Source organism: Solenopsis invicta, chromosome 16 (genome assembly GCF_016802725.1).
Source record: "Solenopsis invicta isolate M01_SB chromosome 16, UNIL_Sinv_3.0, whole genome shotgun sequence".
Taxonomy (NCBI): Eukaryota; Metazoa; Arthropoda; class Insecta; order Hymenoptera; family Formicidae; genus Solenopsis; species Solenopsis invicta.
The window spans coordinates 19,085,987-19,098,972 of NC_052679.1; the positions used below are offsets into that span (position 1 = coordinate 19,085,987).

General features: G+C 34.2%; 3 protein-coding genes across 4 annotated transcripts in view; all 3 read left to right on the forward strand.

Annotated features, from left to right (window-relative positions):
* Positions 1–119: 119 nt before the first annotated feature.
* Positions 120–1,692, forward strand: LOC120359817. Its single transcript, XM_039459056.1, has one exon. It carries the CDS (start codon positions 276–278, stop codon positions 639–641), a length of 366 nt encoding a protein of 121 aa, XP_039314990.1. The 5' UTR covers positions 120–275; the 3' UTR covers positions 642–1,692.
* A 1,519-nt stretch (positions 1,693–3,211) lies between these two features.
* On the forward strand, positions 3,212–4,874 carry LOC105196905. Its single transcript, XM_026131520.2, has 3 exons — positions 3,212–3,496; positions 3,864–3,933; positions 4,685–4,874. The coding sequence occupies exons 1-3, from the start codon at positions 3,225–3,227 to the stop codon at positions 4,748–4,750; spliced, it is 408 nt and encodes a 135-aa protein (XP_025987305.2). The 5' UTR covers positions 3,212–3,224; the 3' UTR covers positions 4,751–4,874.
* A 382-nt stretch (positions 4,875–5,256) lies between these two features.
* The window catches only part of LOC105196903 (tyrosine-protein kinase transmembrane receptor Ror), a 254,193-nt gene continuing 246,463 nt past the window's right edge, over positions 5,257–12,986 (forward strand). For both annotated transcript variants that reach the window (XM_026131531.2, XM_039459057.1), the window contains exon 1: positions 5,257–6,155. In XM_026131531.2, the coding sequence (XP_025987316.1) occupies positions 6,086–6,155 (70 nt within the window). In that variant the 5' untranslated portion in view covers positions 5,257–6,085. The remainder of the gene's footprint in view (positions 6,156–12,986) is intronic.

Genomic DNA, 12,986 nt, shown 5'->3' on the forward strand with positions numbered 1-12,986 from the left:
AGAACAGTATTTTATCATACAGACAAAAATTTTAAGAAAAAAAATTTTTTGATTTCTAAATAATGTACTTTTTTCATTTTTTTTTAAACTAAATTTATAATAAAGAAAAACATTTTTGGAAATGTTCCAAAATCTTTATCATAAAAAATGTTTAAAGATAGTTTTCTATACTGAGGAGTGCCATACTTAAGGAGTATACAGGAAGTTTCTAAGATTTTCGCTTCCACCAGGTGAATGTTATCGATCCCCGGAATGATCAGTACATAGCACATCTCATGGACTATTTTCACATATGCCTCGAGAGCGTGCGAAGGCTGTCCGTTGGCAAAACGAAGCATTTGATGCTGAAAGCTTTGGCGGACACTCTGGGCGGTTACTTGCGGGTCTACATCCTTCCCATCACAAGGCACTCGTTTTATGCTGGTAACATCAAGTATCGTAACGCGAAGATGCTGTTCGAGCTCTTCGACGAGCTGAAGATTTTCCTTCGAACCAACGGCGCCGGCTGGTCAAAGCCCAGCCAAGACTTTGCAAATATCAGGATCTCTCCCATCGTAATTACACCGCCAAAAACATCGGTTGCCTGTAATGGGCTTATCACGTATTCGGCGTGTAAGCATGCAATTGTTAATTCTTTGTGATCCAAAGGAATTTCGAAAGACAAATGCATATTAAATATATATTACTTTTGTATCTAATTTTATAAAAAATAAGCGTTTTATGAAAGCAAAAAGACAAAGACATGAATTTTTGTTAACTGCAATATCGATTTGAAAATCTAATTGAAACTTGAAAACTATATTGTACATATTTTAATTTGAGATCGCGAAGAATCAATTTGATAATTGATTGCTTTTTCCATAAATGAAAATAGCTTTTAAAAATGACGGTGATGAATATCGAAGCTTCACGTTCAGAAAAAAGAAGCGATCTACGATGCGGAGACATTCGAGACGTGCGGTCGATGGTGAGAACGGTAAAACGAGTTTAGCTTTAAACGACATTGGTACTATTTTAGTATTCCATGTGGTTGACATGCGAATGAAAGCTAAGAACAGTACAACCATTGCAATCCAAAAATATATATTAAAGATTGAATATTATTTTTGTACATAAATTTATAATTACATAACTAAAATTCAGTTAACGTAGTTCTCTGTCCTGAAGAGACACTGTCAAAATTAAATTTCTATAATAATAGGTGGCATTTGAAATTAAAAATAAATCATGATACAGAATCGTTCAATTATCATAGATAATGTTTTGTAAATTTCACATAAACAATAATCGTTTACAATATCTCTTCACAGAACAGATAATTACATTAATTGAATTTTAGTTGAATACTGTCAGTATTAAATTTTTATAAGAGTATCAGTACTGATTATTACTAGATTTTTTATTTTGCGAAGGCTACAGTAACGAAGCTACAACGGGCGGAGTCATAATACCCCTTCCGTTCCTCGATAATGAAGCAGAGCCTAACAGGTAGTTATCGAGTGGCAATTTGTAAGAATGCCTTGGTGATCGTCAAACAGCTTCAACACATCACTCTTTATCTAGCATCGCGCTGCCCTTCAAAACTGACAGCCTGCAATCACTATATTCGGAAAAATCGGCTTTTGCCCTGGTGAAGTATTACATCGCCAGCGTGAAGTGCATCACCTCGCGATCGAGCACGAAAACACAACTGCGAACGTTCAACAAGGATTTCTACGCCTGGTTGCAACAATCTGTACGTTGTCAGCGTATCATCGATAAAATAATAAATATATATAATAATATAAATTATATAAAATGTCTGAAAAAAGAATCTTCAGGCATGTTAGAAAAAAAAAAAGCTCTATTTTCCTTCCACAGATTTTCCATTTTATAATAGCTGCTGCGGTTGCTCGAGATTAATTTTGAATGATAAACAAGAAAAAATATCTTTCGCATTCCAGGTGCGTCGACATCTGGACGACGAAAAGTGGTATCCAGCATTCGGTGGTGTCCTCCGAGTACTGGCTACCTTGCGAGAATCGGGTAATATTTCATGACGGTCTTTCGTTGCTTCCAATTCGCCGCGTTTGAAAATTAATGAGACCGATATGCTATTCCGTTTAAGCGTTCGTACATAGCTAAGAAACTGCAGCCTCTGCAACATTTCTCTGACCGTGTTTGTAAATTTGTGCATGATTTCATGGGCGCTTTCAAGAGAAGTAAAATATAAACGCGTGTCCATTAACCCTTTGATGCATCTCGGAGATCAAAATGACCCTATACATTTTGCTTCACATAATTTTTTTATCGCGCAGACGGTTTCTCGAAAAGTTTTTTTATTTTACAATTAAAGAATCATGTTAGAGGAGGATTAATGAATAGTGTTCTAGATTCTGTAGTTGAAACTTTATAGAGTAAAGAAAAAAAATTAATTAATGGAACGATTAATTTCAAATCTACAATTCTCATTACATTTCATGCGGTAATATAAAATACAGGTTTTTTTAAAAATGTATATATAAATATAAACGCGATAATTATAAATACGATTATTTTGCTTTAAAAAAAAAAGAAGATTTTGTAGCATATTTTTTATGGTCTTGATATCTTAGACATTGGCGGTGATATTATGAAGAGCAGAATAAGTGGTACTTATCAAGTTATACCCAAAGTAGGTACGGAACGTGCGAGTCAGACGGACGAGAGTGCATCATCGCTTTACAAAGGAAAGGGAGAAAGTAGGTTGCTCCCTCGTGAGACAACATGGTTTTCTTCATCTCCGTATCTGTATCACTATTTAATAGTACTATTTCCTAATTGTTCAAAAAACAGAAATTTAATAGTTAAATGGCTAAACTGTAAAATAATTAAATTCGTACCGATTGAATTTAGACGACAAGTCAATGACGCTTGGACCTACGGAGCTTGTGATTATAGCAATAGTATCCGTGCTGGTGATATGGTTACTGATGGGTTTGAGCTTAGTATGCTATAGATTTCTCACCAAGTCCTCCGAGGGTTGCACACCCTGCGAATCAAAGACTACACCGTAAGTTAATGCATTGCTTTTTTGCCTTTCTTGTTCTATAATGCATTAACTCTAACTTTATTTAAATTGTTTATTTTAGATATCTAGCTTAAGTTGTTAAACTTATTTATTTATTATTATTAAATAAATTTAATATTTAAATTTCTTATTTTAATTTTGAGCCTTTTTTGTTTGCGTTTTTATAAAAGAATGAATGCTTGGAAGACGCTGTAATGATATTCAATCCGTTTCTTTTTTTCTATTTAGATTCGCGGTTCTCTATGAGAACGCAGACTACTGCCAGCCGGATACGTGCTCCTCGAAGCCAATGCGTAAGGGTGTGGTTGAAAAATTGAAGGAATGGTGGAGAGATAGGTTTGGACGATGCCCAGGGGGATGCCAGGAGCACGCGGACGAAGAACGTTGCTTGGCCGCAATCAGTTACAACAGCAAAGATATCGTCAGTGATAGCAGCAGAATTCATCCGTGAGTGTGCTTTTTTATTGTTAATTATGTTACTTTGTTGCATTCTTTTAATATCTTTTTTGTTTATAAGTAGAGTAATTTAGTACTTGTACTCAATTGATTAAATTTCTTAACTTGATTAAATTTATTAATTGATTAAATTTCTTTAGTTCAAATATTTAAGTTAAATTTATATATAATTAAATTAAATATATAAATGCTTAAACTAAAGTTCAAGTATTTTATGTATTTAAGTCAAATATATAAATACTTGAATTGAAAAATTTAGTTAAGTTAACAATTTTTTCCTAAGTGTATTAATTATTAAATTAATCATGTTGAGTTTTACTATTTTGTACTTTTTTAATCAGATTATTTTGATTGACAGGAAAAAAAAATATACTAAATCCACCTCTGCTCCGCAATTAGGTATACCCAGAGGTCGTATGGTTTTCAAAGTAAGTGATTATGATTTATTTTATTATTCAATCATATTATATAAAATGGCGGTTCTAATTATGGATTGTTTAAATTTAAAATAATTTTCATTAATTCGTGTTTTAATGATCAAACATTGAAAAAAGTTGTTATATAATGTAATGTCAATATAAGCAATAAATATTATAATAAATATTATTAAAAAAAAATTAGTACTCGATAAATTGTGAATTTTAGAAAAATATTTGATATTTATATTTAAATTCCAATTATCGAGTCGGCATAATTAAATGCATATTAATGTATGTTAATGTACGTTAATATATGTTTTAATATAATTATTGTATACTTAATGTATTAAATATGATCTATTAAATGTATTATAATTTCAAGGAATTATTAAAAATATATGTAGAAAACTTATTAAAAGTACTTTTTCATTCTTTTCCTAAATATCAGCAATAATTATGAAAGCGATTTGATATTACAAGAAGTACAAAAAAATTGAAGAATAAAAGAAAAACTTTGTAATTTTATTAATAATTGTATGTTTGTAAAAAACATTTAATTTTGCAAATTTGATTTATAATTAAGTCTTGACTTTTAATTAGAATCGTCATTTTATGTAGCTAATGCGAGCAAATGTATTTTTGATATTTTTAAATTGTTTATTGTTAACTTCAAGAAACTGAGTTTAATATTTTATAGCAAATAGTCATTTTATTTTGTGCTATCTTTATGCGATCTTACAATTACAAATTTTATTCACAGCATAGCGTTTGCTACAGTTCCGAAGGATCGACCACTTACTCCGACAGTCCGGCCAAATTAAGATAACAAATGGACAATGAAAGATGATTGTAAACATCGCGGATAACATGCGCGAGAAAATTATATTTTTCCTTTAAGATGTATCATTTAACTTTAGGATATTTCTATTAATAAAAAGTGAAATTTAATAGACACGGCGAAACTTTCTAATCCCGTGCAATCGCGTACGTGTGGGGTGTCGCGGGAAGAAACGCGAGGATTGTTTTATCCCACGCCGTGTCGGGCCATTAATCTAATTTCATTACAGCCGGCCGCGCCGAAAGCACAACCCCGATGTTTCTTCGTTCGCAGCTACTCTTCCTCGCGGTCACGCGCGCGGTCTGCAACTTGTTGCGAGCGAGACGAAAACGAACGACGCGACCGTCGCGCCGTGCAGGGTGGCGCGGAAGTGGGGGGAATGGCGAAGCGCGGCGATCTTATATTCATCCCCACTCCGCGCGCCATCTTGCGTGCGCGTGCGCGTCTCCGGAGCGTCGCGCCGCCGAGACCGCGTGAAGTTAGCGGCCGGCCGGCAGTATCGCGCGACACCTCGTCCGTTGTCGTCTGTCTTGCTGCGTCTTTTCGTGTATGTGTGTGTGAGAGAGAGAGCGTGCGGGAGTGACACGCGCGTATTCGCGTCGAGAGACCGGCTCTCAGTTGACGGAGAAGGAATCGAGCCACTTTTGAACGAATAGTCGTAATCCGAACGATTAGCGAGGGCGTCAATAAATGCGGAAGTGGACAACTTCACGCGCGTGCTTGTCCGTCGTGTATCCTCGATGACAACGTGGAACGGTTGTTAGCGTGACAGTTAATGCGCGACGTATACGACATTTCGTGTGAGTAAACGCGACGAGACTCATGATGACTCTATCATAACGCGGAGTTTTCAAACGATCGCGAAAGAACAATTCCCTTTTGTGAAAAGAATCACGTGACCGCAAGGGTGACCGGGGGCATCATTTGTTCGACCACGGTTGCTCCGACGTGACGTTCGCGACGAGGGAGAGGAATCGCCGGGAATCGCTGAGAAGATTCGACGGATCCGTGAGTTTACTTTCTTAATTTCGATTAATCTCGAAGAGACACGCGCGCGTATGCCGGTGAAAACGTCGCGGCCCGATTCGCCGGACGACGGCGCGCGCGCGCATGCTCCATTTTGAAAATTTGAAGTTAGCAAGTGACTCGCAAACTCCGCGGGCGAACGTGCGCGAACTCGAAACCGCGTTCTCCTCGTGCGTCCAGGACTTGTACCTCTCGAGTATGTGCATCACAGTGGGATTCTCGTGCTTCCTCGTATCCGCGCGCGTCCATAATTGACTGTTGTGCATCGGGTTTGTGTTTTTCACCTCGTGGGACAACATGGCACGCGGGGGTCACCGTCAGTTGTGCACGCTCCTCTTCCTCCTCCTCTTCGCGGACATCTTGAAAGGTGAGTCCTTGTGCTCCGCGACATTTCGGGGTACAAAAATCTAGGTTCCCATCGTCTCTGACGAGCTAATGAAGTGTGCCAGGCACTTCGCGTAATGATCGTGGGATTTGACCTCAAAGACGTTCCTCGATCGACATTGATCTTCTACCGTCTCTCGTACGTTACGATTGTATGTTAACTAGACTGGAAAAGTTTTCTATGCTCAAGTGAATATATTTCTTTATTTATTTTAACATAGTGTTTTTCATTTAAATAACTATCAGCTAGTATAAAATATTTTATATTTAAACTTAAGGAATATTTTTTAATCGAGCATATCATGTTAAATACGTAAATATATCTGCTTGAACATAAAGAAATTTTTTAAATGTATATGTAACTTTGTTAGCTCCTCGAGACTGGGATTTCTGAAGAACAGAAGCTGAAATGTTTTAATCGAAGTACAAGTTTATAGCAAACTTTCCAACATACTTGCTTCGCAATGTTACAATTACTTAATATCTTGATGTTTTCGGGATCCATCACGAATTGTCTATAAATGATTCAGTAATTTAATTATTTCTTTTTTACTGACGATAAATGATATTAACGACAAGTGTTGCCGTTACTTTACCTCGCAATCTTTCATCGCCCGCTTTATCAGCGGTTTAATCGGAAGAGTTCTCGAGGTATACGATAAAGCAAACGTTTGATCTCCACTCGAAATTTGCGATTGGCCGAAACGATTCGAGGGTGCTTTCAACTTCTGTTCTTCTTCATAAACATTCAACAAGTGGCGACAGATCCACTGGTTCGTGCGAGTTAAGTTCACGAGGGCTTTTCAAATCGCCCGAATTCCGCGAGGACTTTTCCCGTCGTAAAATGTCGAATTTCACTACAGTGGTCTAAAATACGCCTTGTCATACGCCTAGTGACGTTTACACGTTTCATGTAGACGTTCTGTGGGTAAATATATTGATATGTATATAGATGTGTATATGTAAATTTATTTCCAATGTTGAAATTTATTATTAATTGGCAGAAATTATCCATTTTAATAGAAAATTATTGTGTAAAATATTTACTATGGTAATCAATTAATTTTACATGCAATACACTGTAAATCCAAGTGTGAGAGAAACAATTTTTTAATGGAAAAATTACATTTTTTAAAACCATGTAAGCATTTGTTGTATAAGCATTTGTTTGTCCTGTTTAAGTAAAAATATTATTTATTTTTAAGTATTTTGTATTTTACATTTTTTTACTTTTAAATAATGATGTTACAAATAAGCTAATAATATTATTAAACTTAATTAAATTGTTTTCTTGGATTAAAAAATTATCTTGAATATAAAAATAATCTAATAGTAAATATTTTCTAAAACTTTTCCAGAAAGAAGATATGCTGGATTAAAAACTATTTCTTTATTTGTTTACATAAATATTTCAATTAAGAAATGTTTAATTTGACTGCAAATAAATAATCTATTGGGACCCACCAACTATATAATTTTTTTATTTTAAGTAAAATTTTTTAAGATATTTTTTTTTCTTATTGCGTTTTTGTGTATAAAATTGTATAATCACTTTTTATGCATTTGTGTACAATATTTTACATAAAAATCCGCATTTAAATTTGCAGTGTAATTTGTTGAGATTCTAATTTACATCTCTAACGTATTAATTAACATTATTATTTCGTAAATTACTTTTTTATTTTTTTGACCGACCAATTCCATGTTACGTGTGCAAATCGGTAAATGTTATATTATTAATTGATGGATTTTGTTAATCACATTATGTCGTCCAATTAAATTCGTAAATGAATGAAAGTATTGAATTATCGGATAAAGGACTGAAATAGGTTTTTAATGCGTACGAAGCTCTTTAATTATTTTGATAAGATATCTGCATTTCGCAATAAAATGTCGAGTTGTCGTTACTCGAATTGCATTGCGTGATTTTCGCGTGTACGTAACAGCAGACGTTTCAACGCTCGCAGACGGTGTAATTTGTAAACGATTTAAAGCATTTCACGCTCCGTTAGCCGGCGTAATAGGCTCACTTTTAATTACCGTTTAATGTACTCTTACCGTCTCCCTTGACACCCACTCTAGCCGCGTAATAGGCAACGCTTTTCGTTTATCGATGTTTGAGCCTGTGAGAGCTCGTGAATTCTGCGGCAAGAACCTGGTCCAATTTTTCCTGCCTTATTTCCTATCCCAGGGCTAACAGATTTAAAGTTGACGCCGCCGTTTCTCCGAAAATTAATCGAAGGCTGATAGACGCGTTTTGTTTCTTTATTACAATTCTTTTCATCCAATATAAAAAAACCACAATTGCTTTTTTGTGATATTTTATAAAGTGCAGAGAACTATCTAAAAAATTAAAATTTTAATTAACATTTTTGTTTTGTAAGTTAAATTTAATTAATATTTTTGTAAACATTTATTCTAATATATATTATTGATAGATTATATCAATGTCACCCTTTAGAATATCGTTACATAATATTAATATTAGTTCTCTTTATTTTGAATGCATGGAACATATAATTTTAAAACTCTTAAACTATATAATATATTCGCTACGGGTATTTCAAAGAGAAAACATGTGGCAACGTATTCATGAAAAACGCGGCTTTTCGTCTCGTGAATATTCATTAAAAGTTAAAAATAGGAAAGGAAACGATATATAGACCTGTTCATGCACATATTACAATTTTTTATCGTATCACGTATTTTTTTTTGCATACTATCGATCTAATAATAACGTAATAGCGCTTAATTTAATTAGCGCATGGTTGACTGGGTCTCTGTATAACATTTTGACCATGTTTATACAGCTATTAAAGAAGGGTGTTACGAAAAGACCTGTTTTTGCTGAAAAACTTTGATTGTGATGACAGAATATATATTTCTATGAAATATATTTCATTTCTGCAAAATATATTTTATTTTTCTTATTAATTAATTCAGTAGAGATAAAATTTTGTTTTACTTGAATAAAGATTTGTTTCAATGAAATAAACTTATATACCACAAATAAGTTTTTAAATATCATTTTCTCACAGTGTAGTTATTTGAACAGTGCTAAAAAAATTATTTAAATCATGTAATTTTTTTTTCACTGTAACATCGTTCTTTAAAGAACCGTCTTAACATATCCTAAATACTATATACTAGCGGGTTTTAGACAATTTCTTTGATCAAACGAATTTAGAGGAGTTGTTCATAAAAATTCTTTTAACATCAATGCGTGCTAAATTTGTAACTTATTATCGATCGCCTGAAATCGTGGCGAGAGAGTTCCCCCTTCTCTTTTTTTTCTTCTGTCGCTTATTTACGCGTTTAAGTTTCGAGAGGCGCGATTTTATTGGCTTGTATATAACGGATATTATGCGCGGCGACGCATCCCCTCGCGTTTAAAGACTCCATCGGACGTTATTTAGAGCTCAAAGGGAATGGTGCGAGGCGTGACGGCATAACGAAATATTACGATGATGATGCCGAGCAAACGTGTCGGGGAGGATGAGGGAACTCGTAAGTCTCCCTCGCTTTTGTCACCGCTCTCACGAATTTTACGGCAATTCTATGCTAATACGTTACTGTCGGCAATTAGCAACCGAGTCGTCTCATTATTTTTACACTCAATGTACCTGAGTCCTTCTAAATGCGAACAAATGCGCTAATTTATTTTAACTCGCGACTTAAATGCTCATTATGTAAAATAGGGTGATATATAAGTATTTTTAGAAAAAAGAAAAAAAAAAGAAATTAATTTCAGATTTATTAAAACATTTTTCTGGAAACACCTTGAAATTCGCAAGTAATTTTTCAAGCGGATACATACAATGGAAGGAAATTAAATTTCTTTGAAATTTATACTCTAAAAAATACTCTTGTAATAGAAGAAAATGAATGAGAATACATATACACCTTTAAATATTTTAGAATGAAATGTCACTCTAGAAGAATAAAAATGCATTTCTGAATTCGTTCCTCTAATATTTGAAACAATACGTTACCGCATGTTATAAATTATAAGAATTATATTATATTTAGACACAATAAAAATTTTTGAATAATGGTTTCGCTTTGAAGTGAATACAATGCAGCGACGTGCGCGTTAACGTCGACGGGTAAAAGCGAGAAAGAACAAGTCGTACGTGAAAGGAGCGTGTAACGATCCGCGTGGCTTTATACTTCTTGCGATCGTAAATAGTAGCCAAGCGACATCCGTGAGGTAAGCCGCGTTGTATCGAGCAGCGTGGAGAAGCGTTTACATGGGAGGACTAGTACAGTGGCGCGTGTTCACTTCTGCGGGGTGCGAGGATGAGTAATTTACGCGGCTGTTTTTCATCGTACATAAAACGCGCGCCGGTTAACAGCATCGATGCGCTTAATGAGCGATAAGCCCGGCTGATCGTGCAACACTTATATTCGTAGGTACGACTTATCGTCCTAGAAATCGCGAATCGCGCGATCACTTTCGTTTCTTCTTCTCTTTTGTTTTTGCAATTTTCCTGCATAAGTTATGCTAGAGATGCTTGCTCTCGATATCAAAGTGTAAATACTAATTATTTTTGGAATGTCAATTTGCGTTTGATAACTGGTACGAAAATATAGTTTTCTTTTTAAATCTAAAGTGTTGAAGAGAGCCACATTTTTTAAATGTACACGTTACGAAATATAATATAATGTTAAGTTGCATTTTTATTTCTTTTATCATATTTTAAACTAGAAAAGCAAGATTTTATTTATTAAAAGATTTGTTGCAATAAAAATTAACAAAAAGAAGGAAACAATTAAATATAAAAAAATATTTCATGATTTATTATATTTTCAGAGATAAAAATGTATACATAATACATGATCGAGTGAATAAAATCGAGCAATTTTGCTTTCTTTCTGCTTACCCTCTTAAGTCTTTCCGGGCTACATATTCATTGACACGCATTTTCATCGCGTCGGTGCGGAAATTCGCGCACAAAAGAAAACGAGCGATGCGTCACGCCGTTTAAACCATCCCCGTAAGCTCGTATCGATTTTAATTAAACTATAAATATGTATGGACCGTTAGCCGCGAGATGAAAATTCGAATTATCGCGTTGATCCCGTGCAAAGGTCCTTTCAGCAAGATTACGAATTCTCTTGCGTCCTGACCCGCCTGTATTTTTAATATATTATCATTTTACCGCAATAATTATAGACAAAGTTGATCAATGTTGAACCGTTTGATAATTGTTAATTGTCGATCATTCACTATTAAATAGATAAAATATTTTCTCGTGCAATTACGAACGCATTAAAGACAATTATCTCTTTATTATTTTATGTTTCTAATTTCTTTGAACGAATATTTATATTATCTTACAAAATATTATTCGATTACTAAAATTAGTTTTTGATATATATTATTGTGAAGTCTGGGAATACGATACTATCCAAATTCTTTAGTAATCAATAAAAATAAATATAGAGATTGGTTATTTGATTTAATAATATGCAATTACTTGTAAGTTCTTTTTGAAAGTTTGAACGCGAAGAAACACGATGTGTTTTCGTAACTACGATATAAATGCGTGTAAATGTATCAGGCTGACGTTCGAGTTGAATCGCCAGGGTGAGTAGTTGAGACTTCGGGGACTGAAATTCAGTCCGGGTCATTATGCCGAGTCATAAATTTAGCGAAATCTCTAGAAGGAGTTCCTTCCACATTTCTCTCTTCTCATGCTGTCCGTATCGCGCACAATAGGAGTGATCGCACAAAGAACCGTAGTTTACGTAGGGAACGAAATAAATTCGAAGTATCGTCACTAAAATATCGGTGCACTTTATCACTAACGTGAAGGAAATCGTATTGCACGGTGGTGCACGTTGCTGAACTATTGTTATTTTCCGATGAAGTTGAGACTTCTTTCAATGTTCCTTTTTGTCGACGACGTTGGTTTCGTCAGATATCAAGAAAAACGTTCGCTGGGTTCTGAAATTTTTAGGAAAAACGAAGTGAAAAGAAAAGAGGAAGTTTAGCAATAGCAGCATTGTAGAATTGGTTTTTGAGTGCAATGCATACGTATTGATCAAAATTTTCTGCGACTAATAGTTTTAGATTTTTTTTATGATTTTTATATCATTTAATGTAATTAAATATATAACGTGTGATTGGTACATATTAAATTTTCTGCCTCGCCAATGTAATAATTTATACAATTCATTAACTCAATTACCTTAATTTACTCAACATTTAATGGTCATGATTGATGCGCTGGTAGTCATTTGTAATTTTAGTACCCTCAATAAAGCTAACATGCAGCACAAAAAGTTTAAACCGATTTGCGGATTTTCTGTCGCAATAGCTTTGTACTGTAACTCTTTTATGCGGGCAAAGAACAATATTTTTCTTTTCCTTCTGGTAACAGAGTCATAAACGCGATCGCGACGTAGACTTGAAAAAACAGATGGGCGTGTTACGATGTCGCCTCTTTTTTTTTTTTTTTTTTTTGAGAGCATGTAAGGACATGTGAAAGAAATGGAAAATATATCGAGATTCTATTACAAGGAAATATTTATGCTTTCCACATTGAACAATTATAGACATTTACAGTATTTATAATACTTGATGTCTTATTTGAATTATATAAAATATCTCTGACTCTTGTCGCATTTTATTTATGAATTTTTTAACCAATTTGGAGTTGATCTTGCTTTAACAATTTCAAAATACTATTAAGTTTTCATATCACGATAAATTGAAAACCTACAGAATTTGATAGATTAATAGCTTTATTTTTGCTAATTAATTTGCTAATTAATTTTCGATCCTAATTACTTCTTTTAGGAAAACTGT

Excerpts from the sequence above, each read along its gene's own strand:
- LOC120359817 (XM_039459056.1), top strand. The coding sequence starts at position 276 with ATGGACTATTTTCACATATGCCTCGAGAGCGTGCGAAGGCTGTCCGTT.
- LOC105196905 (XM_026131520.2), top strand. The coding sequence starts at position 3,225 with ATGCTTGGAAGACGCTGTAATGATATTCAATCCGTTTCTTTTTTTCTA. Across the intron at positions 3,497-3,863 it reads GATAGCAGCAGAATTCATCC|GAAAAAAAAATATACTAAAT; the intron begins GTGAGTGTGCTT and ends TTTGATTGACAG. Across the intron at positions 3,934-4,684 it reads GAGGTCGTATGGTTTTCAAA|CATAGCGTTTGCTACAGTTC; the intron begins GTAAGTGATTAT and ends TTTTATTCACAG.